This window comes from Sinocyclocheilus rhinocerous, unplaced genomic scaffold (assembly GCF_001515625.1).
Source record: "Sinocyclocheilus rhinocerous isolate Xijiao unplaced genomic scaffold, SAMN03320098_v1.1 scaffold1641, whole genome shotgun sequence".
NCBI classification, from domain to species: Eukaryota; Metazoa; Chordata; class Actinopteri; order Cypriniformes; family Cyprinidae; genus Sinocyclocheilus; species Sinocyclocheilus rhinocerous.
The window spans coordinates 242,043-267,604 of NW_015635066.1; the positions used below are offsets into that span (position 1 = coordinate 242,043).

Below are 25,562 nucleotides of genomic sequence, written 5' to 3' on the forward strand. Positions count from 1 at the left end.
GATGGAGGGCTGACTACAGTAGGGGTCTCTTCAGTCTCCCCACCAGACAGGACATCAAAGAGAATATTCTAAGATGACAGGATAAATAAGTAAGTAAATAAATACATAGGCCTTCTCCTAAAACACTTTTTGCATGACAAAATATATGCAAAATGCTACTGGTGGATTCATGACTGCAAATTGAAGTCTAAAAACTGTCTTAATGAGCCACCATTAGATGGCAGTATTTACAAAAACAGACCCATCTCAAACTTCATTTTGTGAAGCAGTGTTATTTTAGTATAATTTTTTTAATACTATTTCAGTTTTTATTCATATTTTGAAATAGTTTTATTTTCACATTTTATATTTATATTTTAGTAAAAATATTTGTAATTTTGTGTTTTTGTCATTTTATTGTTTTTTTTATATTTCTAGTTTTTATTCTTTTATTTCAGTTTATTTTAGTAAATCAAGTTAAACAAGCTAAATGAAAATGTCAAATGTTGCCTTGCCAACAAGCCGAAATAAAATAATTGTTCGTATTTTTATCTTTTGTTTCAGTTAAAGTTTATTTTATTTCAAATACCCCAATGTTCACTTTGTTTTTTTGTTTTTTTTATTAATTTTTAAAATTAACAAATTTTAACTTTTTGAACAAAGCTCAGATACTAAAGTATCTTGGAAAGATGTAATAAGTATTAAAAGAACTACAACAACAAAATCAGCTATTTCCCCCATAAGCAGGTAAATCAGCATATTTTTCTACATACAGCTTCTCCAGTGGCTGTGGCAGAATCATCAGTAGTCTCTGGTTCTGTGCGCTCACTCTCGTGCTCAGATGGAGGGCTGACTACAGTAGGGGTCTCTTCAGTCTCCCCACCAGACAGGACATCAAAGAGAATATTCTAAGATGACAGGATAAATAAGTAAGTAAATAAATACATAGGACTTCTCCTAAAACACTTTTTGCATGACAAAATATATGCACATTCACAATATATGCAATAAATTATTAATACAAAATCAGGATTTGGAGGTGGAGGAGGGGACTAAGATGGGGTGGGCACTGGGCAAGATATGAAATTGCAAACTTTAGCTTCTTAACTTTGCTTCGGCTGAAGTTCTGTCATGACAACTCTCGGAGGGATTGGCATGGTAATGTACATGATAATGTTAATGTATTTGGTCTTGGCGGAATAGATCTGCTACGCTTGCCCATCACTGAGCTAGACCTATCGGACTGCGCCATCTAGAGTTTCATGCCAGAACTCTGTATTTAACTTGATATTGTATTTTTGTTTAATGCATGTGTTCATTTATTCATACAAATTAGTTTGAAATCAAACAATAAGCAAAGGCAAGCATGTATGTAGCATAAATGCTTAATGTAATGAATTTTAATTCATAAAGCATGTACACTCTTGTGAGGTAACGTAATGTGTATACTTATTCAAACAATATCTGCACTGGATTATACAGGGAATAGATTGAATGGATGGACAGCAAACTGACAACAATCCTTTACTTAGATAAAAGGTTCTGGCCCAGTTTAATCGCTAAGCCTTTGCATTGCATGTAAACTGAACTCTTTGCATTCATTGTGTTTTTGCAACCAACTGATCTAGTTTATGTTCTCTTTGTGTTGTGGTGAGTCACTGTTGGGTGTGTCACTGGATTTGTCTAAAACCCCAGAGGGCACAATACTTTTAAAGGAGGTGGAGTTGATTTAGAGAAAGACTCAAAGCGAGAGGCGAATCGAAACTGCATAGTGTCATTTTTCACAGTTCTTCATTTCAGTTCTTCAAACCTTCATTTCTCTGTGCAGTACCACTTACCGATTCCTCTGACTTTTCAGATGAGCTAGAGCTGATTGTTAGTGAGTACAAAGTCAGAGGTAGAGAGGGCATCATCATCTCTTTGTGGTGGGTTTCAGTGCTGCTCGTTTGGCTTTGTGATGGAGTCTGATGTGTCTGTGGAGAAACCAACTGCTGTGCTGACTGCAAACAAAGAGAAAGACCAGAGATGACAGACAGTTTAAATACAATTTAATATTAGGTCCATTAAACAAGACAATTATGCTAAAATGAAAATTCAGTCATCATTTACTCAACCTCATGTGGTTCCAAACCCATTAACTGCTTTATTCAATGGAACATAAAAAAAAAAGATTTTGGTTTCCCATTGACTTCCATTGTATAGACAAAAAATACAATGGAAATCAAGTAAGTCATACATGTTTGGACTGACATGAGGGTGACTAAATGATGAATATTAAAAATTTTTGGGAGGGTGGACAATCCCTTTCTCAGTTCCAAGTGATTTGGTTAGGAACTTTGGTTTGTATTTCTTGAATGCAAAGTCGCTTTGGATAAAAGTGTCTGCAAAATGCATAAATCTAAGTTATAAGAACAGCTAAATGGCCCACGTAGCTATTATTACTATGAACAACATAAAAAAACAGATATCTGATGTGAGTGTATTCTTACATAGTCTTTATTCTTGTCATCCTTCTTAAATTGTAGCTGTCTTTGACTGTAGTACTCCACCCACCATAAATTCATAAAGTTCTTGCTGGAATCCCTTAAAGATGACTCATTGGCAGCCTGTGGATCATATGAAAGGTGCCAGGGCTTAGTCCCACCCAGGAAGTGGACAATTTTTGCATGGTGGCCATACCTGCACAAAACCAGAATGCGTATGTTTCATACTTGTGTATGTGTTAAATGTCATATATGATTAGTTACTAAACAGTTCACAAATACATCACATGAGAAACTATTGGTATACTTAATAAGAGTTTGTTTGAAAACTTACTGCTGAAATGCTGGTAGATACGTGTAAATGGCACCAGCTGTGAGGTTGTACACAAATGGTAAATGCTTTCTGATATCTTTTACTGCCCAGTCACTGAAGAAAGTGTTTAAAACGCCCTGGTCTCCTCCTATACATGACACAACATGGCATAATAATGTCATTAATACATGTATTGGTAGTGCTAAATTATTGTGTAAAGAAAGAAAAAAAGAAAGAAGTAATCAATCAATGCTGCATACACTACCATTTAAAGTTTGTGGTCAGTAAGATTTTTTTTTTTTGAAAGAAGCCTTATGCTCATCAGAATTATAGTAGAATACAGTATGAAACATTAAAGGGATAGTTCACCCAAAAATTGTCATCATTTACTCATTCTCATGTGATTCCAAACCTGTATATGTTTGTATAATTATGTTGAACATAAAAGAAGATATTCTGAATAATATTTAAGAACCAAACTGTTGTTGGTCCCCATTGACATCCATAGCAGGGAAAGAAATACTATGGAAGTCAATGGGGACCATCAACTGTTTGATTACCAGCATTCTTCAAAATATCTTAATGTATGTTCAACATAAGAAACTCATACAGGTTTGGAATGACATGAGGGTGAGTAAATGATGACAAAATGTAAATTTTTGGGTGAACTATCATTTTAATACTACACAATAAAACAGTAATATTGTAAAAAAAAAAAAAAAAAATTTAATTAAAAAAAAAAAACTACACTTAGATTCCTCAGAAATCATTCCAAGATGCTGATTTGCTGCTTGAGAAACATTTCTGAATGTTTTCAGGATTCTTTGATAAATTGAAAGTTCAAAAGAACTGCATTTATTTGAAATCTTTTGCGATATTTGGAATGCCTTTACTGTCACTTTTGATCAATTGGATGCATCTTTGCTGAATAAAAGTATTAATTTCTTTCAAATAAAATCTTACTGAAACCTTTGAATGGTAATGTATATGCGCTTCTCTTGTTGTTTTTAAAGATAAAAAAAATACAAATGTGACAAAACAGCATTTGAGGCTAATTAAAGTTCCAACAGGCTTTGAGTGCATCCAATTTAGCCTGAACTTAAAAGATCTGAATGTAATATCAGCTAAATATAACCGTGTGATTCACCATCAAAGCTGCCGTGCTGTGCAGTGTGTTCCAGTATTTGGGTATGGGTATTCAGGGAGGGCCTAAACACAAATACCCCAGAGTTGAAGCAATCCGGCCAGCCTGGATCAGGAGCAGCAGACAATTCTTCATATTCAAACAGCTCATCAACATTACACAGTACCTGCGGCACAGAGTTATATTACAGCCACATTTTGGGACCAACACCTCGTGCATTATTCTCTAAAAGTCAAAAATTCTCTAAAAGGTTACCTGCACTGTAACATATGTTAATTTTATTATTGCCTATTGTGAATACAAGGCTATTAATAAAAAGTCTATAACTTTGCTTTTGGATATATATGTTCCTAAAGCAACAACTTTGAACACCTTGGTGTTTAGTAGCCATCGTTACTGTCAAGTACTCACAAGCGTGTCTGCATCCAAGAACACACACTTGCTGTACTGTGTAAGGGTCCAGCAGTGGAGTTTGGTGAAGGTGACCCCCAGTTCAGGACGTCGCAGCCAGGTGAGATGAGTCTTGTCTCTACTGTCCAACACATCTACCACTACAACTTCATCAAACACGTCCTCCAGGGCCAATCTAGGCAAATGCATAAAAATCAATGAGCCAAAAAAGTCAAAGACAATCCAAGACAGATGGGAAGCAACCGAAAATAAAATTAATGTTGCACTGAAAACTATTACAGACTTGCAAACGCATGGCAAGGTATAATTAAAAGCAGGGTACAGAATGGGATTGACATTAATGTTGTTTCAAAATGAATGGTGGAGGATAGTTACCCTCTCACCTTGATGCTCTGGAAACATTGGGGGAAACCATAGCCACTAACTTCCTTGATGTTCCATGCCTGCGCAAACTTTTGCCTACCACTAAACATCCCATGCTATAGGCATCTGTGGTGGCCAGGGTCACAAAGGCCTGAGCCTCTGAGAGACAGAGACAGATAAAACATCAGACAGAAATGGTCAAAACAGAGGACAAACATGCAGTAAATGTGCTTTGGGCCAACTTATATAATATACCATATGCATTACTAGTCAAAAAAAAAAATTTTTAGACACATTTTACTTAAACGATGATCTTATATTTTAACCAAACTTTTGTTTTATTCCTAAATGCATGAAATTATTATTATTATTACAATTTTTTGACAAAATGGACCAGATAGAATGAAAAGAAGCCATAAAATTATTTATAATAACCTTCCATGGTCACACTTTATTTTAAGGTCCAGTTCTCACTATTAACTAACTATCAACTGCAACTTTTGCCTCAATAAACTCCTAATTTGCTGCTTATTAATAGTTAGTAAGGTAGATGTTAAGTTTAGATATTGGGTAGGATTAGGGATGAAGAATATGGTCACACAGAATATGTGCTTTATAATAAACAGCCAATATTTTATTAATAGGCATGCTAATAAGCAACTAGTTAATAGTGAGAATTGGTCCCTATAATAAAGTGTTACCGGTTCCATATGAACAATTAAAAATACTTCTGAAGCATTTAGAAATCTTAGTAAATGTTAATTTCAACATTATTAAAATCAAGACATTAATCAAAAGTTGCATCTGTTAATGTTATTTAATGTTATTGAATAACATGTTATTGTAATGTATAATGTTATTGAATTAATGTTATTTAATCCATATGAATAATTAAAAATACTTCTGAAGCATTTAGAAATCTTAGTAAATGTTAATTTCAACATTATTAAAATCAAGACATTAATCAAAAGTTGCATCTGTTAATGTTATTTAATGTGCCTGAGCTAACTTGAAGTAACAATGAATGCATTTTTTTTTTTTTTTAACAAGGATTAATAAATACTACAACAAATGCATTGTATAAAAAAGTGTGACCAACTTTTGACTCGCATTAACAAGGAAGGTTTTCAAATACATGGCACACAAGGTCTCAAGTTTAACTCAATGACCCATCACAATCAGGCGCCAGTGTGAGCTGGTTACTGATATACACTATCTATCACCACTGTTGTCTTCCTGTCCAGTGTTGCCAACTTAGCAATTTTGTTGCTAAATTGAGCAACTTTTCAGACTACCCTAGCAACTTTTTCTTCCAAAAGCACCTAGCAACAAATTTAGCTATTTTTAAAATGTATTTGGCTACTTTTAGCAACTTTTGATAAGTGACTCAAATTTAGTAACTTTTAGCAACAAATCGACCTTCCTTTAGCAACTTCGCCTGAAAATTAGTTGGCAACACTGTTCCTGTCCCCTTTTTCATTGGCAGACAAAGGAAGCAGATGGCACAATGACACTTCACTGTATGGCCAGTGATTGAACTTAGAATGAAACAACAGGTTTGAAATGCAAATAGAGTGCTTAGTGCTTATACCGTTGGTGACAGCACATGGAATAAACAATTTCTTTCAAACGCCAATTTCATTTAAATAACCAAGTTTGCTTGAATAGGTCAAAACACATCACACATCCTACCCAGTCAATGATTTAAGGGTGCTCAATTAGGCTATATTTTTTACAGTCGTGTATGACATTTGGACGAAAACGGTATAAGAAGGGTGAACTTACCCGCCATCTCAGTTTTTATATCGCTCTTCTGAGTAATGAGGGAAATCTGTATGGAACAAGTGCTATAAAGCAAATAGCAGTGTTTAAAATAAATGGCAAGTCGATGAAACGATAGTCGTGCTATCTTCAAATAGCAGCGCACCCTCAGTCCATGCTCAATGACAAGTGAAAACTGTTAGGGGTCATTCAACCCCCGCTACTACGACTGAACATAGATCTACCGTTATCGATTATAGACTCATAACTTATTACGCTGAATACTGCAAGAAGGAAAACAAGCGCGGCGCTGAATGAAAGAACACAATGTTTCAGCAACATCAGAATGAACAATATTCTTAATCCAGAAATGGACAGACTTTATTTGGTTAAGAAAAGCAAATGCATATTTTAGACACTTGACACTTTATTATACATACAATAAATCATCAATCATAATTTCTCTGGATGGTAAAAGAGGTAAAATGGTAAAAGCATTACACACGCATTCAATGCAAGTTACTTGTGATTTTAAACTCATCCATCTTCAGCAGTGTTTACAGTAATAAGAGTATTTTTACCTCGTCTATTATTCCATTCAAATTTAAATATAAAAACGCAAATGATACAGAAATTAGTTGGCATCCCATCATTTTAAACTCATTACATTTTATTTTAGTTGACATTTTGCCACCAGTAACTCATAGATTCTCATCAGCATACACTCTGAAAAATAAAGGTGCTTCACGATGCCATAGAATAACCTTTTTTTCTAAATGGTTCCATAAAGAACCTTTCTGTTTCACAAAAGGTTCTTTGTGGTGAAAGAAGGTTCTTCAGATTATTAAAAGGTAAGAAAGAGATGGTTCTTTAAAGAACCTTTGACTGAATGGTATGGTTCTATGGCATCGCTGTGAAGAACCTTTTAAGCACCTTTATTTTAAGAGTGTACATTATCAGCAACCTCATCCTCCTCTTCCTCATAGTCTTCTGTTTGATTGGGAAAGAAGGCAGTTTCTAATTCAGAGTAATGCAAGAATGAACAAAAGCCTAACTGATGCATTCATCTGTATATAGACAGCTTGCGCTTTACAGAAGCAAGTCCCTGGCTTATGCAACTTGCTGTACTTCTACAAAAAGTGTAACAATTTGTTGTTTTAAAGTGCATTATCTTACATTGGCACTATCTGAAATACTAATCGAACACTAAAAGCCATTTAGTGACTCTACCTCCTCTAAAGATGAACAATTAGTTACACAAAAGATTGAATACAGAAAAAAAAATACATTCTTAAACAAAATAAAGATTAGAGTCAATACAACTTAGATAATCCAATAAAAAAAAGAAAGAAAAGAAAGAAAGAAAAAACACACTTACACTAAGATTCTTAAAACATTAGTTTTAAACCAGCCTTTCATGTAACAGATGTTTCCCATAGGGTTAGGCTCTCCATAGCTGTACATGCTCAGTGTGCATATATACTTTCAGTGTGCAGATCCAACGCAGTTACGATGAACGGAGCAGGTTGCTGAAAACTTTGGGAGAGAAAATAGTAAATGATGTTATCTACTAGGTGAGACTTGTATTGGAAAACATGAAATCCATTTAAAAGAAAACTGGTCAAATAAATAGAACTTATCTCCATGTAATGAGAGAAGGTTGAAAAAAAAAAACACCTTTGTATAGGACATGGTGTCAGAACTGCATTCTTAAATTCACATTAAGCTTAAAACATAACAAAGGAAAAATAAATAAATTTAAAAACATCGTACCTTGAGGATCAGACTGAGTACCACGGTTTTTGCCACTCTCTGGATCCTCCCCTATAAGAAAAGGTACTTTTTAGCTTATCCCATGATTTAATTTTGTTAAAGCCATTTTCATAAATCCTGTTACTAAAGTCTCATGTTCACATAACTTACACTTGGACAACACCAGTACTAATTGTACTCTTAGCCTCTTTTTAACACTCTCTCAAAAAACACGACTCTGGTGGGACTCGAACCCACAACCTTTGAATCACTTCTCTAAGTGTAGCTTAGAAGTCCAATGCGCTATCCATTGCGCCACAGAGCCACTTGTTGAGGGCCCAAGGGCTTTTGTAATACAAGCAAAGCAGTTAAACTGCTTACCACGTCATACGCCCAACCCCCACTTCCTCTACAAGAGCTGCTGCGTTAGTTGAGCTACCTCAAAATAACCCATGTACTGTGGCTCCCACAAGTGTTAACATACAGTTGTGAATCAAATGATTAAAATGTTTTAAGAGTAAAAAAGGTTGAAGTCTAAAGAGGTGTTTTGTTTTTGCAATCAGAACTGATCAAAAAAGTAAGCAACTTTTATAAATCAAAACCAAGGTAGTGCTTATATAAAGATTCTGATTCTTTCACTGAAGAGAAGTGCCAAACTCACCTCCTTGTACTTTGAAACACAGTTTCTTTTTCTGGTAAGCAAAGTAACTTGAGGCGGCACCGAGGAGAGCAACACCCACAGAACTGATGATGGCAGCCATGGCTCCGCCTGTGGGATACATTTAAAGTGATAGAACACACAATAAAAGAGAACAAGGGCTGGTTTTAAAATGCTTTAAGAGTTTGCAATTTTTTAAATGGCTTCATCAATTACTAATTAGAGCTTGATAACAAAGATACAGCAACATGGGAATATAACAAGAGGGCAAGCAAACGGTAATGGTTTTGGCCAGTAGGGGGTGCAACAGCTGTTTCCTATTCTCCACAGAAAACTTGGCAAATGTTACTGTATGTATTGTTCTTCAACTAGACCTGTTTTTAATTGAACAGATATAGCAACTAGTACAGTTTACAGCACGCATACAGACTTACTTAGGGGTTTGCCTCATTTAAAATCATACAGTCACTAAACCAAATGATTTAATTGTACTATAGATCAGAAAGAGAGAGATTCAGAATACTAAAAGTGAGTCACTACATATTTGAAATTGTGCAATTTACTAAGCTAGAAATGTAGTTGTTGAGTTGTTGTGATACCACTGGGGCATGTTATCCAGTGTAAACATGCTGGGCGTTGCCTGCTAAACTCATTTTTGTGTATGCACACACATCACACATGCAGGAGGAGGTCAACTGACTAAGCAAACTACTTATCGCAAAATAATTTCAGATCTGAAGCTATGCAGATTTGTCTCCTTAAACTTCAGGCAGCTAGATAAGAGGCAACTGCTAATTAGCTGGCAGGCCAGTGTTCTTCACACATGCTCAGTACATTCTCACTGTGCCATTGTTGATGGAGTTTACACAGCGAGATGTGCTGACAATTAAAAGAACAGGGGCCCGTTCTTCGTACGTTGCTTATTACATCCGAGATGAAATGTCACATCCAAGATGATATCATCGCGCTAATCGGGATCTGGCTAATTGGGTTCTTCTTTGGGCCGTGACTATGACATTAACCAAACAGAGGGAATTCTCATATTTCACTTTATTAAAAAGAATCACAGATACAAAAAAGCTGCTAAAATGTTTCAAGAAATCAAAGAGTGACAGAAAATAGCTACTTCTGTGGAAAAGAAACCAGACAAATCGTGAGCCTGAACAAAAACCGAGAACAAAGAACAAACACCAAAGAATGTCAATGTTATGAATGTCAAATGTGATTCCAATCATATTTTTACAGATGTGTCTCAGTCTGGATGGCTCTGGCTGCTCAAATAGGATTTCAAATTGTCTTTTGCGACATGCTGCATGGTATATACAATATATACTAGCCTCCTCCATTGCAGAGTTTTTCTTGTGCGACAGAGGAGTTTCGCAACTGCGACTTGACAGACACTTATTTGGAGATCGAGATGTCTGTTTTGAAATCTTCATCAAAAACGTGGGCACATCTGCGTCGTAACCAAAGCAACCCATGCAGATAAGTTGGTTATGTCTGGACACACAAATCTGATTTGATCACTTGCAATTAATAGTGCACACAGTCTGCTTGAAAATACCTGATTTGAGGAAAAATAAATAAAAATCTGATTTGCCTGCAGTCTGAACATAGCCTATGGGTTTCTCATGAAACCACTGATGGCAATAATGAGGATTTATTTTTAAGATTGTCTGTGTAATGAATCAGCCTCTTTTTACCTTAAACATCAAAGCGTCTGGGGTTAAACACATCCCTATAGCGCCTCTACTCTCTTTGAGATTTGGGAGAGATTAATCCCTGCATGCGCTAAGCTTTTGGTTGAGACCCACACACAGACAAACATTTGCCAACTTCAATCTTCTGGTACATTTTCGAGGTCAAGTAAGTCTAAAACCAAGTTTTAGCCAAAAGAGAATTGTGTGACAATGTTTCAGCCACAAACATTCATTCTCAAGAAATGGGAAATAAAATGGCAGCCATGAGCAGAGAAAAAGGAAGCGCAGTAATGGAATGCTCAACATGGCCTTGGGGTTAAGTCACTGTACCGTAAAACCGGCTGAGATGAGAAACTCCTCATTTGAGACATGCCATGCAAAACCAGTCAATCTGTTATGTCTATTGGCAAAAATTCAAGAGTGTGCCTTTCACATCTACATTGTGTAAACACAAGAAGAGGAATAAAGATGAAGGGGACATCCCTTTTTAAAACAAATGATATGATCTTTATTTCACAGCCAGAATCATCATTCATTTGTATACTTTGGCTTACACCTACTGCTTTTTTTTTACATACAAATATATAATATCAGTAAGTTGGTAAGAGTTGGTAAAGTTTTTAAAGTTTTTCATTGTTTTATGAAATAAATCTCTTATGCTTACCAAGTCTGCATTTATTTGCTCGTAAAAACAGTCTTGTGTTATGAAATATTATTGTAAAATATTACAATTTAAAATTATTTTTAACTTAAAATTATTCAATATTATATTTTTTATCAATTTAATTGAAGAATAAAAGCCTTACCAACTCCAAACATTTTAACAGTAGGTGTATAGGCTTATTATAATCCTTACCAACACACAAAGAAACCAGAAAACCCAGTCAGTAATACAAATAAGATTAATTCCTCATTGCCAAATGTCTAAATCAATACAATCACTAATCGCTTGATCATTACCAAACATGCATCTCATCCTTAAAAGACCATAAGCACCAGCAGTCCCAGCCTTACAACCAATAACTTTCAAACCATGTAAACAATGTGTGAAACCATTAAAAAACCCAATTCAAGCAAAGAAAGTTGCTATCCAGGATAGTTAGAGCTCTGCTTTTTCCTCTGTTACATTCAGAAGTTCCCGTAACTGCTCTAGCACGGGATTTACTATTTGATTAAACTGGGAAATCCAAGCACTGAGGCCTTCTGGTATATTATCGACTAGCATCTTGATAATCTGGAGCCACTGCTGGTTAAGATCTGCAACGACAGGCAATCGAAGCAGAGATTTAGGGCACAGCCACTGGCAGAATGAACAGGCAAAACAATCAGTCTTCAAATATACTAAAAGTACAGCATACGACTATTCACCAACCATTTACTATTCCGACACAGAAAACATCTGCTAGTGGAAAACCTTAACATGTACTGCCCACAATAATTGTTTTTGTCTGTTGAACCGCCCTGTCCTTATATAAGAACTGTGTGACAGTTAGTCATCAGACTAGTGCAGTTTTCATGGTCTTGCTCTGTAGGCTAAAATATTTTAGCTTTGTGGTCAGACTCATGAACTCTCTCATTCTTGATTAAAGAAATAATCTGAAGCAGGGGATATGCTAACTCCACTGGGAAAGACAACAACACTGGCAAGTAAACCAAGCTTCGGAAAGGACAAACAGCTAGAAGTGAAGTGAGGAACAGAGTGAGTGAGAGCTAAACAAAGACACTTCCCAGAGGCACTCATTTTCATATATTTCGGTGGACTCCTTAGGTAAACTCCATAACAACCTTCACTTTGTGGCCGACAGTTTTTCCAAAACAATTACTGATAGATGGACTTAAAACCTTAAGTACAATTTAAATAAAATGAATAATGCTTAATATTTACCTTGAGGTTGATCAGAGGCTCCACCTAATGAGAAACATAAATTAATTTCAAGAAAAATTTAAAAATCTTACTATTCAAGATTACAAAATAAAAATGAAAAGTTATTGCAAGTATTTGCCATAAATGTAAGGAAATAAATACCATTTTCATTAGATTTAGGAACATCTGCTCGCCCTTAAAGCAAAACCAAAAACCACAGTCAGATTCATTCAAAGCACTGATGTACTTCATAGAAAACATAATAACCAATGCTTTCAGGTTTAGGTAATTGTGACTGCATTTGGGGCTTGCAAATGGGTTGGACTTGAAACTTGGCTAAATCGGAGTCATAGAAACCTAAGAAAACCCAAAACTAAGAAAAAGAATGATGCAAACCTCCACTTCGGCCTCCATCGGGCTTGTATTCACCCCCTTCATTCACATCAAAGAGGTCTTTGTCATCAAAAGTTCCACCACCTTGATAAAAAATTAATGCAAAGTTTCATGAGAACAGCAGTGTAATAGACTTTTTAAAGTGTAAAAAAATACACTATTTTTAACTTACACAATTTTGTCTCTTCACTGAATTGAAAAGGACACTAAAACAATTTATGTGCACACATTTTATCAGTCGGACACCGACACAAACACTTAAAGGAATCTTGGTGTTCATGTGTTTCTTTTAATGACAGCATTCAATATACCAATTGAACAATTATTTGAACTTTACATTGAACTAAACATCGGAACATTTCTTTTTATGACAATTATCTACAAAGTGTGCAGCTTTAAAAAAACGCAGATATTTTTGTCTGCTTTTCAGGTGGTTGACGCAACATTTTCTGATGCACGCTCTCTGTCCGCTGGAGGGAGTGTGTTCACCTGTGTGTGTGCGTGCGCACGTTTGTGTGTGTGTGTGTGTGTGTGTGTGTGTGTGCACGCGCACGCATCGGGGCGGAACTCCGCCGTGTGCGATACAGAGAGCAGAGGAGAATTGTAAACGCGTGACCATGTAGAGGCAGAAATGACATGCCGTCTTGTAAATAAGATAAATAACATAAGGCTATTTAGTTTGTTTAATAAAAGAACAAGGTATAGACCTGTTTTATAGGAAAGGTAACCTTAAATGACTTCTGTTGTGATCTGGCGCTATACAGAAAATAAAATTAAATAAAATTAACTTGGCACTGGGAAAATGGGCATCCAATGACCCCTTTAACAGGAAGGAAGATCTACAGGAGCAGGGTTAAAGAACCCTGGTCTTTTCCGAGTAATTAAAGACAGCTCCATAGCTCGTCATTTGACCTCTGTTGTACTTTGCCTCTTAGTTGCCGCTTGCAGCTATATTTATTTGTTTTACTTAGTTTAACACAACTGTGGCTGTCACAAGCTGTCATGTGCGACACTGTTGTGTGTGTGTGTGGGGGGGGTTAACAATAGGTGATAAGCCTATGTGTGAACTGATTTTAGGCTAACATTGTAGCTCTACTTGTGTTTTGCTCAATATGATATTAAGTGGTAGATCAGTGGGCTTACTGCAGTTGTATATCAAAGTAAGATTTTACTTGCTACAAAATCTTTTTTATTTTATTTTATGTTCACTTTTTCACAATAACAGTCATTACATTTACAGTTAAGATCAAATTACATTGTATTTTGGACCTCTGTAAACAACTTCAAAAAACATTGCAATAAATAAATTCTTTATGTAACTGAAGTCATGCATTATTATTAAAAACAGACAATGTGCACTCCATTTTTTTCTCTCTCTCGTAAACATAGTAAAAATAACCCAGAAATTACACCATTACAAGACCCTAACAAACAGATGTTGGCAGAAACATACCAGTTCCTCTCTCTTTGGGTGGGACCACAGGCTTTTTGGGCTCAGTATCTGGAAAGAGTGGGGAAAAATACAAAGAAAACGTATGGCATAATCTGTTAGTCTTTCAAATCATTCTAAATAGCACCTTTAAAACAAGAAAAACAGGAAAGCTAATAGCACTGGTAGTAGCCATAAATAACAGCTAATTGTAGCTTTACATGACTATTTAATGAAACACATTAATACCCAATATCTATTTTTTTCCTTAAAGAAAGCAAGAAAGAAAATGTAAACATAACAAAAATGCACACTACACACAGCCTGGAAGTTCCAGAGAAAATGCAAAAACACTCATTTTTACCTGAACCAAGTGCATCCGACAGATCGAAGTCACCTGAGAATGAAAACATCATGTTAGTTTTTACATTGGTAGCTTGATTACTGTACAAAAATGAAGTAACACCTGATTTGAAGTAGAAACTAATTGACCTACAGTGACGTGTATGCATATGTATATTTTACCTCCAGATGGTTTCTTTTTATCTGCAAATAAAATAAAAAAGGAACAATGCAGTACATTAATTGTATTAAAGCACGTATTTACAAACAAGACAAAAAACATAAATAAATTACCTTAAATTAGCTCAATAAAAACATCCAAATAAATGCACTTTGGATCACTTAAACATTACTATATAATCTGGTAGCATTTCATTTAACAGTGTCCTTGTTACATATACTTACTTTCAACTAACCCTAAACTTTAACACTAACCCATGTTGCTAATTACGATTACTTTAATATACGATAACACTACAGTAAGGGCACCTTAAAATAAAAGTGTAACCCACAAACTTTACACATAATTACATAAACACCTCAGTATAATGTTCTCTTACCATCTTCTGATTTGGGGGGAACCACTGCAGGTTTTTTAGGGTCTGTGTACAACAAACAACGGTCATAAAGTTTTTTCATTTTGAATTTAGGGTAATTCAAGTTTAGTTATTAACCTGAAAACCAAGGCATGGTGGAATTTCAATTGGCATAACAGAGGAATTTACTGAACTGCAATTTAAAGAAATTCAACTGCATGCAGCTGCAGAATTTAATTAGTCCAATTTTTCCACAAAGCCATTACTTTTTTTTTTTTTTTTTTTGGTAATTACAAAATTAAATTAAAAACAATTCAAATCTCCAAAGGTGGTGTTCATTTTGCCATGCAGTGCTACAAAATGTCCATCATGTTTAATTAGTCCAATTTTTCCACAAAGCCATTACTTTTTTTTTTTTTTTTTGCGTAATTACAAAATTAAATTAAAAACAATTCAAATCTCCAAAGGTGGTGTTCATTTTGCCATGCAGTGCTACAAAATGTCCATCATGTTACAGAGGGAAGAGGGAAAGCTTATACAGGACATTTCAAATTAAAATACATGAACAAATGAGGACATGAATAAACAATGAGTTTAATCAATGCACTGATCATCATATATTCAGCAGGCCCTAATAGAGGAAACCACAAAAGTTTGATAAAAATTAAAGACTAACATGACCACAATTTATTTCAACTCTATTTGTGAATATTTACCCAAATCGAAGGCATCTGAAAGATCAAATCCTACAAGAGCAAGACAAAACCAAGACCATTAAATAAGTATTTGCATATACTTCCATGTGCCTAACTCAATCAATACAATTATGAAATAATATAGCAACTAAAATATGTTTGAGCGTAATGTTAAAGGTTACCTGAATCTGGGTTTTTCGGTGGGGCTGGTTTCACTGTTGGCTTCGCAGGGGCTTAAGATCATAATAACATTGTTAATTGTTTGAAACGACAATATAAATAATGATATACTAGAACAATATACACAGAAACAAGGTTGGGAGTATGGTGTTCCACATTTGCTTGCAAACTACTTTATTATATTTAATATTTATTTATTTACATTTAAATACATAACATTAAATATCAAAAAGTAGACCATCAACATAAAGAGAGGACCATACAAATTAAATAGAAAGTGCCCTTTACTTACGCTTGTCATCATCAAAAGCATCAGCGAGGTCAAAATCTGCAAGAAAACAGTTATTTTAATATTTTGCATCTCTCTATTAGTTTCATGGTCAGTTTAATTCCAATCAAAACTCAAGCTTAAATCTAATCTTATTTAACTAAATCAAAACTGTGCATGTTTAGAAAACAGGCATATACAAATATATCCAGTCTGTGTCCAATAAAAACTGTAAAAAACCTTTCCAATAGAGAATGCATCCAACCCCTTCAAAAGCACTCATTGGATTTACTAAGGCCAATATTTCCACTGCAAGCAACTAATTTATGCATATCTAAGCAATACGCAGTCACACTCCAAATACAGCCAATATGTAAAATATTCATTACAATAAACAGCCCATAAATGCCTAATGGAATTTGACTAATTCATTTATGAACTAGTTCATTAGCCATCCAAATTGTTAAATTTGATCAAATGGAAACCAATTAGCCTGATTTGAGCTGCATTATGCAATTTACATGTGGCTCCACACCACAGTACAAAACCCAAATAAAGGATGCAAACCGAACTCAAGTGAAGCGACTCGAATGACACTGAAAGTAATTGTTGTTTTCTTGAAATCATTTCCAAATATAAAGGCTATTAGCATTGCAGCTAATATTAAAGTGATCTAAGTTAGCAACAAGACAGCATCTAGTGCTTTTCCTTTTGCAAAGTTACTACTGCATGACCCCCAAATAGGAAGACTCAACATTAAAACCATCTGTGTCACCAACTCAAAACAAACCAGTCTAGTTCCCAGAGGGTAAAAGTCTTATAGACTAGGCTAAATGATTGGAATTTGACAGTTCGAAAACCCCACCCAGCAATACACTGTATGTATCTATTGTGTGTCGTATTAGATTCACATTGTGACCAAACCCTCCCAACCCTTGAAGTGACAAAGCAAAACTGTATGCAAAATTACTGTTACCATAAAAATATGAAACAAACGTTTTCGGATGTACACTACACACGCGATGTTAAGCGTGCGACTGTGTGCCTGCCACACGAAACACCCTGGCAGAGGCCACATCCTGTGGCTTACGTTGCCAGGGCAATGGACTTTTTTTTCATTATGGTCTACGCAAAACCCATGATGATGACTGGTGGTTGAGTCACAACTGAAACCAGAGCGATTATTTTATCTGGGTGTACGTTTATGCAATTGTCTTGCATTGCATAAAAAATAAATTTGGGAAGAACTACATTTAGAGTTTGGGAAAAGCGAAGATTCAGGCAAACTTGAGTGATGCAAGTATTACTTGTAAAATATTCAAATTAAAATTTGGGTGTGTCTGATTTTGCTTGTGACAAAAATCTGTTCTGGCCTGTACACTATGCCTGTTGTGCTGCTCTCTGAGCATTTCTCAGAAGAAACTAATCTCAGATCGTGCCAAAACATCAATGTCCCATTCAGTACAAAAGAGAGTAGCTGTGGTTTACTTTGAGACTCAATGCAGGAACACAGAAAGTCATGTGATCAAGTTTTTTTTAGCACACTGTTCAAGGCAACTTAACTTAGCTGATAATGCAGAGCAAAATTTGATGTTTTTGAAAAAAACTATTTTTCTGTGACCTTCAAAGTCTAACCTGAGATTTGAGTTGCTTCCCAAGCTAGCAAAGATACCAAATAATAAGAAAGTTGTTATCATTGGTTCTTTAACAATGTTGTGTTCGTGTTTGCCAAAATTATTTATTGTCACTCACTTATATACCTGCAAAAACATTAAATATGAAACAGTGCAACATTATAACATGCCACCCCTGCAACTGCTTGCATCATGCATTGTTCAAGTAAGATTTACAATATTTCAAGTTGAACAAAAGCCTCAAACAACAGGCAAATACAGTGTACTATTTATGGTTTGTTTTATAATTATAATTGGGGAAAATAACTGCTCTGTGAGGCAAAGAGGAACCAATAACAGCAAAATTATGCATATTAACATGTAAAGTCCATATTTTAAGTTGGTAATAAAAGCAAAGGTAGCTGGGAATACGTGGAAGGATCACTAATCTCAGTTTCAACTCTGCTTTATTTGTATGTCATGACTTTTGGTCATGCTTTTAAAAATATCCCTTACCAAAATTAACCATGGTTTTATTGTAGTAAAAGTGTAGTAAGCATGTTTTTTGGGCGTATTGATTACTATTCTTATAACCACAGTTTTACTATAAATACAATGGTTAAACTATTGTTAGTGTAGCAAAACCATGGTTAATATGTGGTTACCATGGTTTTAGTTGTAGTAAAACCATGGTTCATTTTCGTAAGGGATTACGTGATGTTACCAATACCATGGTACAGAAACAAACATTCTTCAACCCATTCTTCCCATATTTTGGTGAGTCATGCAGCTTGCATGTGGAAAGATTTCATTTCAAAGAGTCAAACCAATGCACCAAACCGAAGTTTTTTGGTCATTCAAACATTCAACTTTTTCAGTAATACAAAACGGTAAATAACCAGCATAGTAGGCAAACTATTCAATTAACAACGCTTCAATTACAGCTTATTTACGAACAATTAAAACAAGCGTTGTTATCGTTCATACAGAGCACGGTTAGCAGTGGCAATCGTCAAAAAGTGACTCCTGCGTCTTTGTTGCGTTATTTTGGGCACGATACTTTCCAGTGCTACAAATTACAAGCGCTGTTACCAAAACAAAACGTCAAGTTTAGATAGGAAACCATACCTTGCGCTCTTGTTGCCACAAGGCTTGCCAGAAGAAGTAAAATCCACGTGTATGAAGTCATCATCTTGCTGTGAAAATAAATAAGATTAAAACAAATTTAGAGCAATTTCAATAATTCGCAAAGATATAAGACTTTACGAGCCTTGAAACCAACAACTACAAGTTTCTCTAAGCTAAAGTTGAGCAGTAACTAACTTCAGTTGCCACCCCTCTGAGTGATCCGAGTGTGGCCTAATGCTGTTCCTCAGTTCGGCTGTCTGTATAGTCCAATTATGATCCAAAACAGACTGTGCAGGAAAAAGGCGCGGCTCGCCACGCCCTACCTGCGCTTTTTTGGTGAGTATTAGAACAAGCGTAGTGGCTTATGTAGTGGATGAATTAATAAAAACATTCTTCATATAGGCTATACATAGCAAATGAACGGAAAATATATAACTCTTATATTTGATACACGGTGGACAGAAGATGTCTTAATCTTTAGGTAAAACCAATAATCTGCTGAAGGTGACGTTGTAACAAATTCAGCCTATGTGATTTCTGCCACAGCATTTTGTACAAACAGCGTGTTTACTTGTAAATAGTGCCATTGTGTTTTAAGATTAAGTTTTACGTTGTTGTTGTTTTTTTGCTCAAAAATCACTGAACATGCGCGTGCCACAGTTTTAACAAATTTTAATCACATTTGGCATTAGTGGTGGCAATAGCGCCCCCTTAATCACGTTTGACATTAGTGGTGGCAATGGCGCCCCCTAGCAGACAGCAAATAGACTGGTTTCTTACTCCATCTAGTGTTAATCGAACGCGTTGCAACAATAGAAGCGTCCAAGCAGCTCTACAGGATGAATTTAACTATGGTAAATATTTCTGATCTGACTCACTGAGAATCACCATTATCGGATAGGTTACATGACTTGACTAGCACAGTTGGGATTAAAGTTGAAATAAAACACAACCCATTGTCATCTTTGTCAACGGATCTGGTTAGAATATAATTCAAGGACACCTCATCTGTTGGACAAAAACCCTCAAACTTATTAAGGTTTGCTTTTTTGTTTTTTTTGTTTTTTATAAAAAAAGCACTTTGTAACGCAACCTAATTATGAAGAGCCATTAACACACATTAACATTACTACATCACATTAACATTCTTATCATTTAAGATTTTATTTATTTATTCTATAATTTGAGCAAGCACTATTGGATGATGGGTATCCTGAAGGGACCCGAGTATCGTGCCCCCTTGCGCAAATGGTGTGAGAGATCACCATGAGGCAGCGCTCTTTCGCGTGTCATGTTTTTGAAGATCCCACGCGTTTCACTCTAGGTTCCCCACTCGGCACGCACCAGTGCAGATGCGGACCGGATCGGACGCTGCTGGCGCCTGAACGTGTATCCATCTTCCTTGCGCTCACGGTGTCTGCTTTCTCCAGCTCGCCGGTATCATGCAGTCTTTAATATCCCCAGTCACCAAAGCAATACTGGTTGCACTGTTTATTTTTGCGATCCTGCTCATTTTGTACGTGATATTATGGTATATCTGTCGAGATGTGGATTGTGATCACGGAATTTGATTGACATTATTGGATGCGTCTTTAAGGACATGCACCGGGTGTCCAAGCTTTGGCACTGATCAACAAGGGAGCAAAAGGTGACTCTGGTAAGTTCCCTGTTACTAACCTGATAAACTCCTGGAATGAGAATTAAGAGTGGACAGCACTGATTCGGTATTTTTGTTTTAATATACTGACGTTGATTGGGGGTGTCCTTTTCCACTAACGTGTTGCGCTTCACTGGCTGTCGGTAACCATTGAAAAAAATCTGCTTTCCTCCCACCTGTTAATGTAGACGCATACCAATTCAAATCATTCCACATGTCCGATTTTGAGCTTTTTAAACTAATTTGAATTTGAAATCGGGGACTCAAAAAGGGAACAACACTGCACCTTATTCACGTTTAAATTAAATTCAGTGGACTTTTTTCTGCCATTAATGATAAAAGAACTTGTTTGCTCATTAAGTTTATATGCAAGTACTGTATCACATTTCATAAATTAAATTCTTACCTTCCCAAATAGACAACAGAGAGCAAAAACGCTATATGAGCGAAAATGAACAATAAAAGTTGAGATATGATATCGAGGGCTGTCAGTGGTTTTTAAGCATGGAATCATCTGAGTGCCGCCTGCTTATGGTGTACAGTTTATGGATGTCTCATTTTTTTGCTGTCAGATACACTAAAGCAAATATCTTATACCAGTTAATCGCACTGGAAGTTTATGGAAACCTATGACAAGCTTATTTAACATGTATTCAATAAAACCATATTTTGTTATTATTATTATTATTATTATTATTATTTATTTATTTATTTGGTTCAGGCTGTATGTATAATTAGTAACGAGTAATCCAATATTAACAAGTGCATTTTTCAATTTCCACTATTCAATGGATAGTATTTATATTCCATATTACAGCAGTCACTAAGGCTGTCTATTCAATTAGTACTTGTACTAGTACTTATCCCATTGCTTAACAGTTACAGTCAATATTCCATTGTTAGTGGCAACAAATTGAATGCATTTTTTCCCAATAATTTATTTGTATCTTTTATCAACTATTCACAGATTATTGTATTTCAGTTGTTTCAGATAGTACAGGATTGTCCAATCCTGCAGTCCCACCGTCCTGCAGAGTTTAGCTCAAGCTTGTCCCAGTTTACCTACTTGGATGATTTTACTAATCCTGAAGACAGGTGATTACTTCAGTTCAGATGAGTTTGATTGGAATTAGAGCTAAACTTCAATCCCTCCAAACCCAGGATTTCTGGAACTAGTAACTCTCAGTAGTTAATATCCTTTTAAGAGCTTATTTATAATTGGATACTCGTACCTATATGTCACCAGGTAACATTTATCTCAAGCTAGAATTGATTTTATATATGTAGCTAGTCAGAAAGGCCAATTTTAGTTCAGTTATTAGTAATATTGAATATATGATGAAAATACAGAAACGTAAAAATAGATAGGCAATAGCCTAGTTGGGTTTATGCGATAAACGGCTTGCCATAGAAACCTGTGGTTCGCCTGTTGTGCGCTTAAGATGTGAGAGCGTTTGGAATTTGGTTCATGCTTTCAGACATTCGTTATGGAGAGATTCAGTGAGAACTCATTGCTACAGCTTCATGTCTTTATATTTGTTCTTTTTGTTTTAATTCACCAATGTATAGCCTATAGATGGTCCATAGTCGGCAAAGCTTTGATTATGCATTATCGTTTCAATTTTTTATATATATATTTATCTATTTCTTCTTTTGCAAAACGGCTACAATTTCATGCCACGAGCATTGTGACTCACCGATTAAATACTCCGCTCTGAACGTGAGAGGAATCTCAAGTGTCAGCACAGTCACCATAGCGCATCATGAGCGTGTCCAGCTGCCAAATTGCCCTCGAACCTGGGCCACCTATGCAAGTGAGCTTGAGAAAGAACCACTAGACCCAGATCAGTGACAATGAAGTGCTATACCGACAGAACCCAATGAAGCGCTTACATTTCCTATCTGAAGGACAAGTAGAGGGCAGATAGGTTGTAGTTAACCCAGATTTCATTGTGCTTGTTGAAGACGTCTTATTCCTCGGCTGAATATAAAATCATTAGAGTTGAATAAAAAAAAACGTATAATGATAATAAAAACAATTTGATATGTAATGTTTCTAGGTGTATATTATTTATGTGTTTGTGCAAGAGAGAGATAATAGAATGATGTAAAGTCTTTAACTAAACTTGTATATTGGCATGCATATTGATGTGTGTGTGTCTGTGTGTGTGTATGTCTATCAGTAATTAGAAAGCAATCCTGCCCCTTGTCAGTGGAAATTAATATTAGTTAGTTCAGTCCCAACTGATGGCCTATAAAAAGGTGTTTCATGACCAACGTGTCACACAAGAAACATTTCATGATGGGTAAAAGCAAAGAGCTTTCTCAAGACCTTTGCAACCTTATTGTTGCAAAACATACTGATGGCATTGGTTACAGAAATATTTCGATACTTCTGAATGTTCCAGTGAGCACTGTTGAGGCCGTAATCCGAAAGTAGAAAGGACATAATTTCACCATAAACCGGCCACGACCAGGTGCTCCTTGCAAGATTTCTGACAGAGGAGTGAAAATAACTTGGATGCCATAATACACACCATGTTTGGAGGTGAAATGGCACTGTACATCACCCCAAAACATCAAGGTGTAGCACTGGCAAAATTCATATAATTGAAGGAAGGATGAATGGAAAAAAGTACAGACACATTCTTGATAAAAATCTGCTGCCATCTACCAGGATGATGAAGATGAAACAAGGGTGGACATTCCAGCGAGACAATGATCCCAAACACACAGCCAAGGAAACTCTAATTTGGTTTCAGAGAAAGAAAGTAAAGGCTTGTTCACACCGGGACGAATATCGCACGCGATTATCGCGACGTTTAACGCCTCGTGACTAAACAAAGGGCGCCAATGTGAGTGTGCACACCGACGTGCAAAACGCGAGGCGTAAAAGGGTAATTTTTTAAAAACCGCCTCGGGCTCGTTTTTTTGGTTTGACGGGCTGCGTTAAAAACTGGCCGAACAATGAGATTGGCGCTTTTGTTCACGTGCCTAGATTCAATTCAATTCAATTCAAGTTTATTTGTACAGCGCTTTTCACGATACAAATCATTGCAAAGCAACTTTACAGCAAATTACGTTTCTACAATATTTAGCTTATCAGTGGTGACTGTCAGTCAATGTACATATGGCAGAAATGTACGGAAAAATCAATTAAAGACGTAATCAAACAGACGATGAACACTATTAACAGCAATTATTATATGATGCAATCAAACTTATAGCAAAATGTGGTAGTTCTGTATGTTGTTGTATGACAAACGCGACAGGGACTACAAAAATCTCCATAAAAGGGAGTTGTTATGGAGAGGAATTGCTGATCAAATAGGATTCGATGTGTACCGGGGTATTTCTGTTTTTCATTAAGCGCCATCTAATATCAGGGAATGAATTTGCACGTTCACTCAACTCATCGCCAGCGAAAATCGCTTGGGTATGAACACAAAAGACGCGTCGAAAAACGTTGGCGATAAGCACGCGCAATAATCGTCCCGGTGTGTACGAGGCTTTAAGCTGCTAGAATGGCCCAGCCAATCACCTGACTTGAATCCAATAGAAAATCTATTACACCGTGTCTACACCGAACGCAACAGTTGTCGCACCGCAACAGCTAAAGTTACGGCATGTTCACACTAGCAGCGACTTTGTCGTTTGTCGTTAAATACAAACATTTTGGAGGCAAAAGGACGAAATATAATATAAATATGAATTAAATCCGTACATACAAACAAAAATGAATGAGAAACAGAGCCTAGTTTTTTTCCCATTGCGTATGTTTATCTATGGCTGAGAGGAGAACGATCACATGAGCTCTGCGTCTTCTTTCCTATTGGCTGTCGCTCCCGAAAGTCGCTCTTCTTTTGCATAAAGTTGAAGGATCCCTAACTTTGTCGCATCGCTGGACACGCCCCATCCGTTGCCAACGGCCACCGTCACCGTTATGACGTACTTTGTGTCAGTACGTCATAAATAGAACAAGTTCACGCTTGTAGTGTGAACGGAGCCTTAGAGTTCACAGAAGAGGCCCATGGAACCTTCAAGATTTGAAGACTGTTTGTGTGGAAGAATGGGCCAAAATCACACCTGAGCATATATAGGATATATATATATATATATATATATATATATATACATACACCAAATTGGTTCTTGTATCATTGTATTCTTTACAAAATGACCACAGCTCCATTCATGTAACTATGTTTTAAATAAATACATGCATACGGACATACTGTACATACATATTTTGCAATGATTGTGTTGAGGACAGAAAAATAAATGATATATTATTAAATTGTAACACAGCTACCCATTATATTCATGCCTTAACACCACTATCAATAACAGTATGAAGCTGAGAGGTGATATGAAATAAGTCCTAATGCCAAATTGATTAATTACATTATTATTAATGTAAGTAAAATATGGAAATTCTGCCATAATTTACTCAACCTTATGTTGTTCCGAAACTGTAAGACTTTGGTTAATCTTCAAAACACAAATTACAATATTTGAACTAAAACCTGAGAGGTTTCTGTCCCTCCATTAAAAGTCCATGTAACCAAAACTTAGAAGATCCAAAATAATCATAAAGGCATTGTAAAATGAATCCATATGAATCCACTCACATTTGAGCTTCCGTGTTTACCATACGTGATGTTTTTTGATCATTGTTTAGATGTAAATAAAAGCCTAAATTAAATCTTGTCATCAAAGCAATCATAGATCTTCACAAAACGTAACCCCCCTGATTCATGTGGATTCATTTTATGATGCCTTTATGATCTTTTTGGATCTAAGTTTTGGTTACGAAAGTACTGTATTTGGATGACATGAGGGTGAGTAAATAATGACAGAATTTTCACTCATGCTCTGAATGCCAACTACACT

General features: G+C 35.9%; 3 protein-coding genes, 1 long non-coding RNA gene and 1 other non-coding gene across 5 annotated transcripts in view; 2 read left to right on the forward strand and 3 right to left on the reverse strand.

Moving 5' to 3' along the window:
* Positions 1 to 5: 5 nt before the first annotated feature.
* gyg2 (glycogenin 2) lies at positions 6 to 6,645 on the reverse strand (the record flags this gene model as incomplete). Its single annotated transcript, XM_016560938.1, has 9 exons — positions 6,479 to 6,645; positions 4,714 to 4,852; positions 4,331 to 4,505; positions 3,923 to 4,085; positions 2,797 to 2,923; positions 2,469 to 2,658; positions 1,818 to 1,979; positions 753 to 887; positions 6 to 68 (listed from the first exon to the last, which is right to left on the reverse strand). Coding segments are annotated over exons 1-9 (1,161 nt in total), but the record flags the coding sequence as incomplete, so codon positions are not given.
* A 689-nt stretch (positions 6,646 to 7,334) lies between these two features.
* Positions 7,335 to 7,799, forward strand: LOC107746639 (uncharacterized). Its single transcript, XR_001640719.1, has 2 exons — positions 7,335 to 7,367; positions 7,400 to 7,799. It is a non-coding gene; the product is annotated as an uncharacterized LOC107746639 (long non-coding RNA).
* A 40-nt stretch (positions 7,800 to 7,839) lies between these two features.
* On the reverse strand, positions 7,840 to 19,302 carry cd99 (CD99 molecule). Its single transcript, XM_016560934.1, has 15 exons — positions 19,208 to 19,302; positions 19,013 to 19,080; positions 16,296 to 16,331; positions 16,006 to 16,056; positions 15,845 to 15,874; positions 15,153 to 15,194; positions 14,776 to 14,796; positions 14,615 to 14,647; positions 14,275 to 14,322; positions 12,825 to 12,905; positions 12,591 to 12,623; positions 12,450 to 12,473; positions 8,868 to 8,975; positions 8,228 to 8,278; positions 7,840 to 7,990 (listed from the first exon to the last, which is right to left on the reverse strand). Exons 2-15 carry the CDS (start codon positions 19,074 to 19,076, stop codon positions 7,962 to 7,964), a joined length of 651 nt encoding a protein of 216 aa, XP_016416420.1. The 5' UTR covers positions 19,077 to 19,080; positions 19,208 to 19,302; the 3' UTR covers positions 7,840 to 7,961.
* trnar-ucu (transfer RNA arginine (anticodon UCU)) lies at positions 8,440 to 8,531 on the reverse strand. The gene is given in 2 exon segments: positions 8,440 to 8,475; positions 8,495 to 8,531. It is a non-coding gene; the product is annotated as a tRNA-Arg (tRNA).
* A 1,011-nt stretch (positions 19,303 to 20,313) lies between the features above and the next one.
* Positions 20,314 to 25,562, forward strand: part of LOC107746640 (dehydrogenase/reductase SDR family member on chromosome X-like) — a 52,842-nt gene continuing 47,593 nt past the window's right edge. The window contains exon 1 of the mRNA XM_016560937.1: positions 20,314 to 20,669. The gene's annotated coding sequence lies outside the window, so the exon portion shown is untranslated. The remainder of the gene's footprint in view (positions 20,670 to 25,562) is intronic.

What these genes read in the sequence shown, in the direction of transcription:
- cd99 (XM_016560934.1), bottom strand. Translation starts at nt 19,076, where the DNA reads ATGATGACTTCATACACGTGGATTTTACTTCTTCTGGCAAGCCTTGTG. An exon ending in CGATGGAGGCCGAAGTGGAG is followed by an intron (nt 12,624 to 12,824) that starts GTTTGCATCATT and finishes TTTTGCTTTAAG; the next exon opens with GGCGAGCAGATGTTCCTAAA. An exon ending in TCCTAAATCTAATGAAAATG is followed by an intron (nt 12,474 to 12,590) that starts GTATTTATTTCC and finishes GTTTCTCATTAG; the next exon opens with GTGGAGCCTCTGATCAACCT.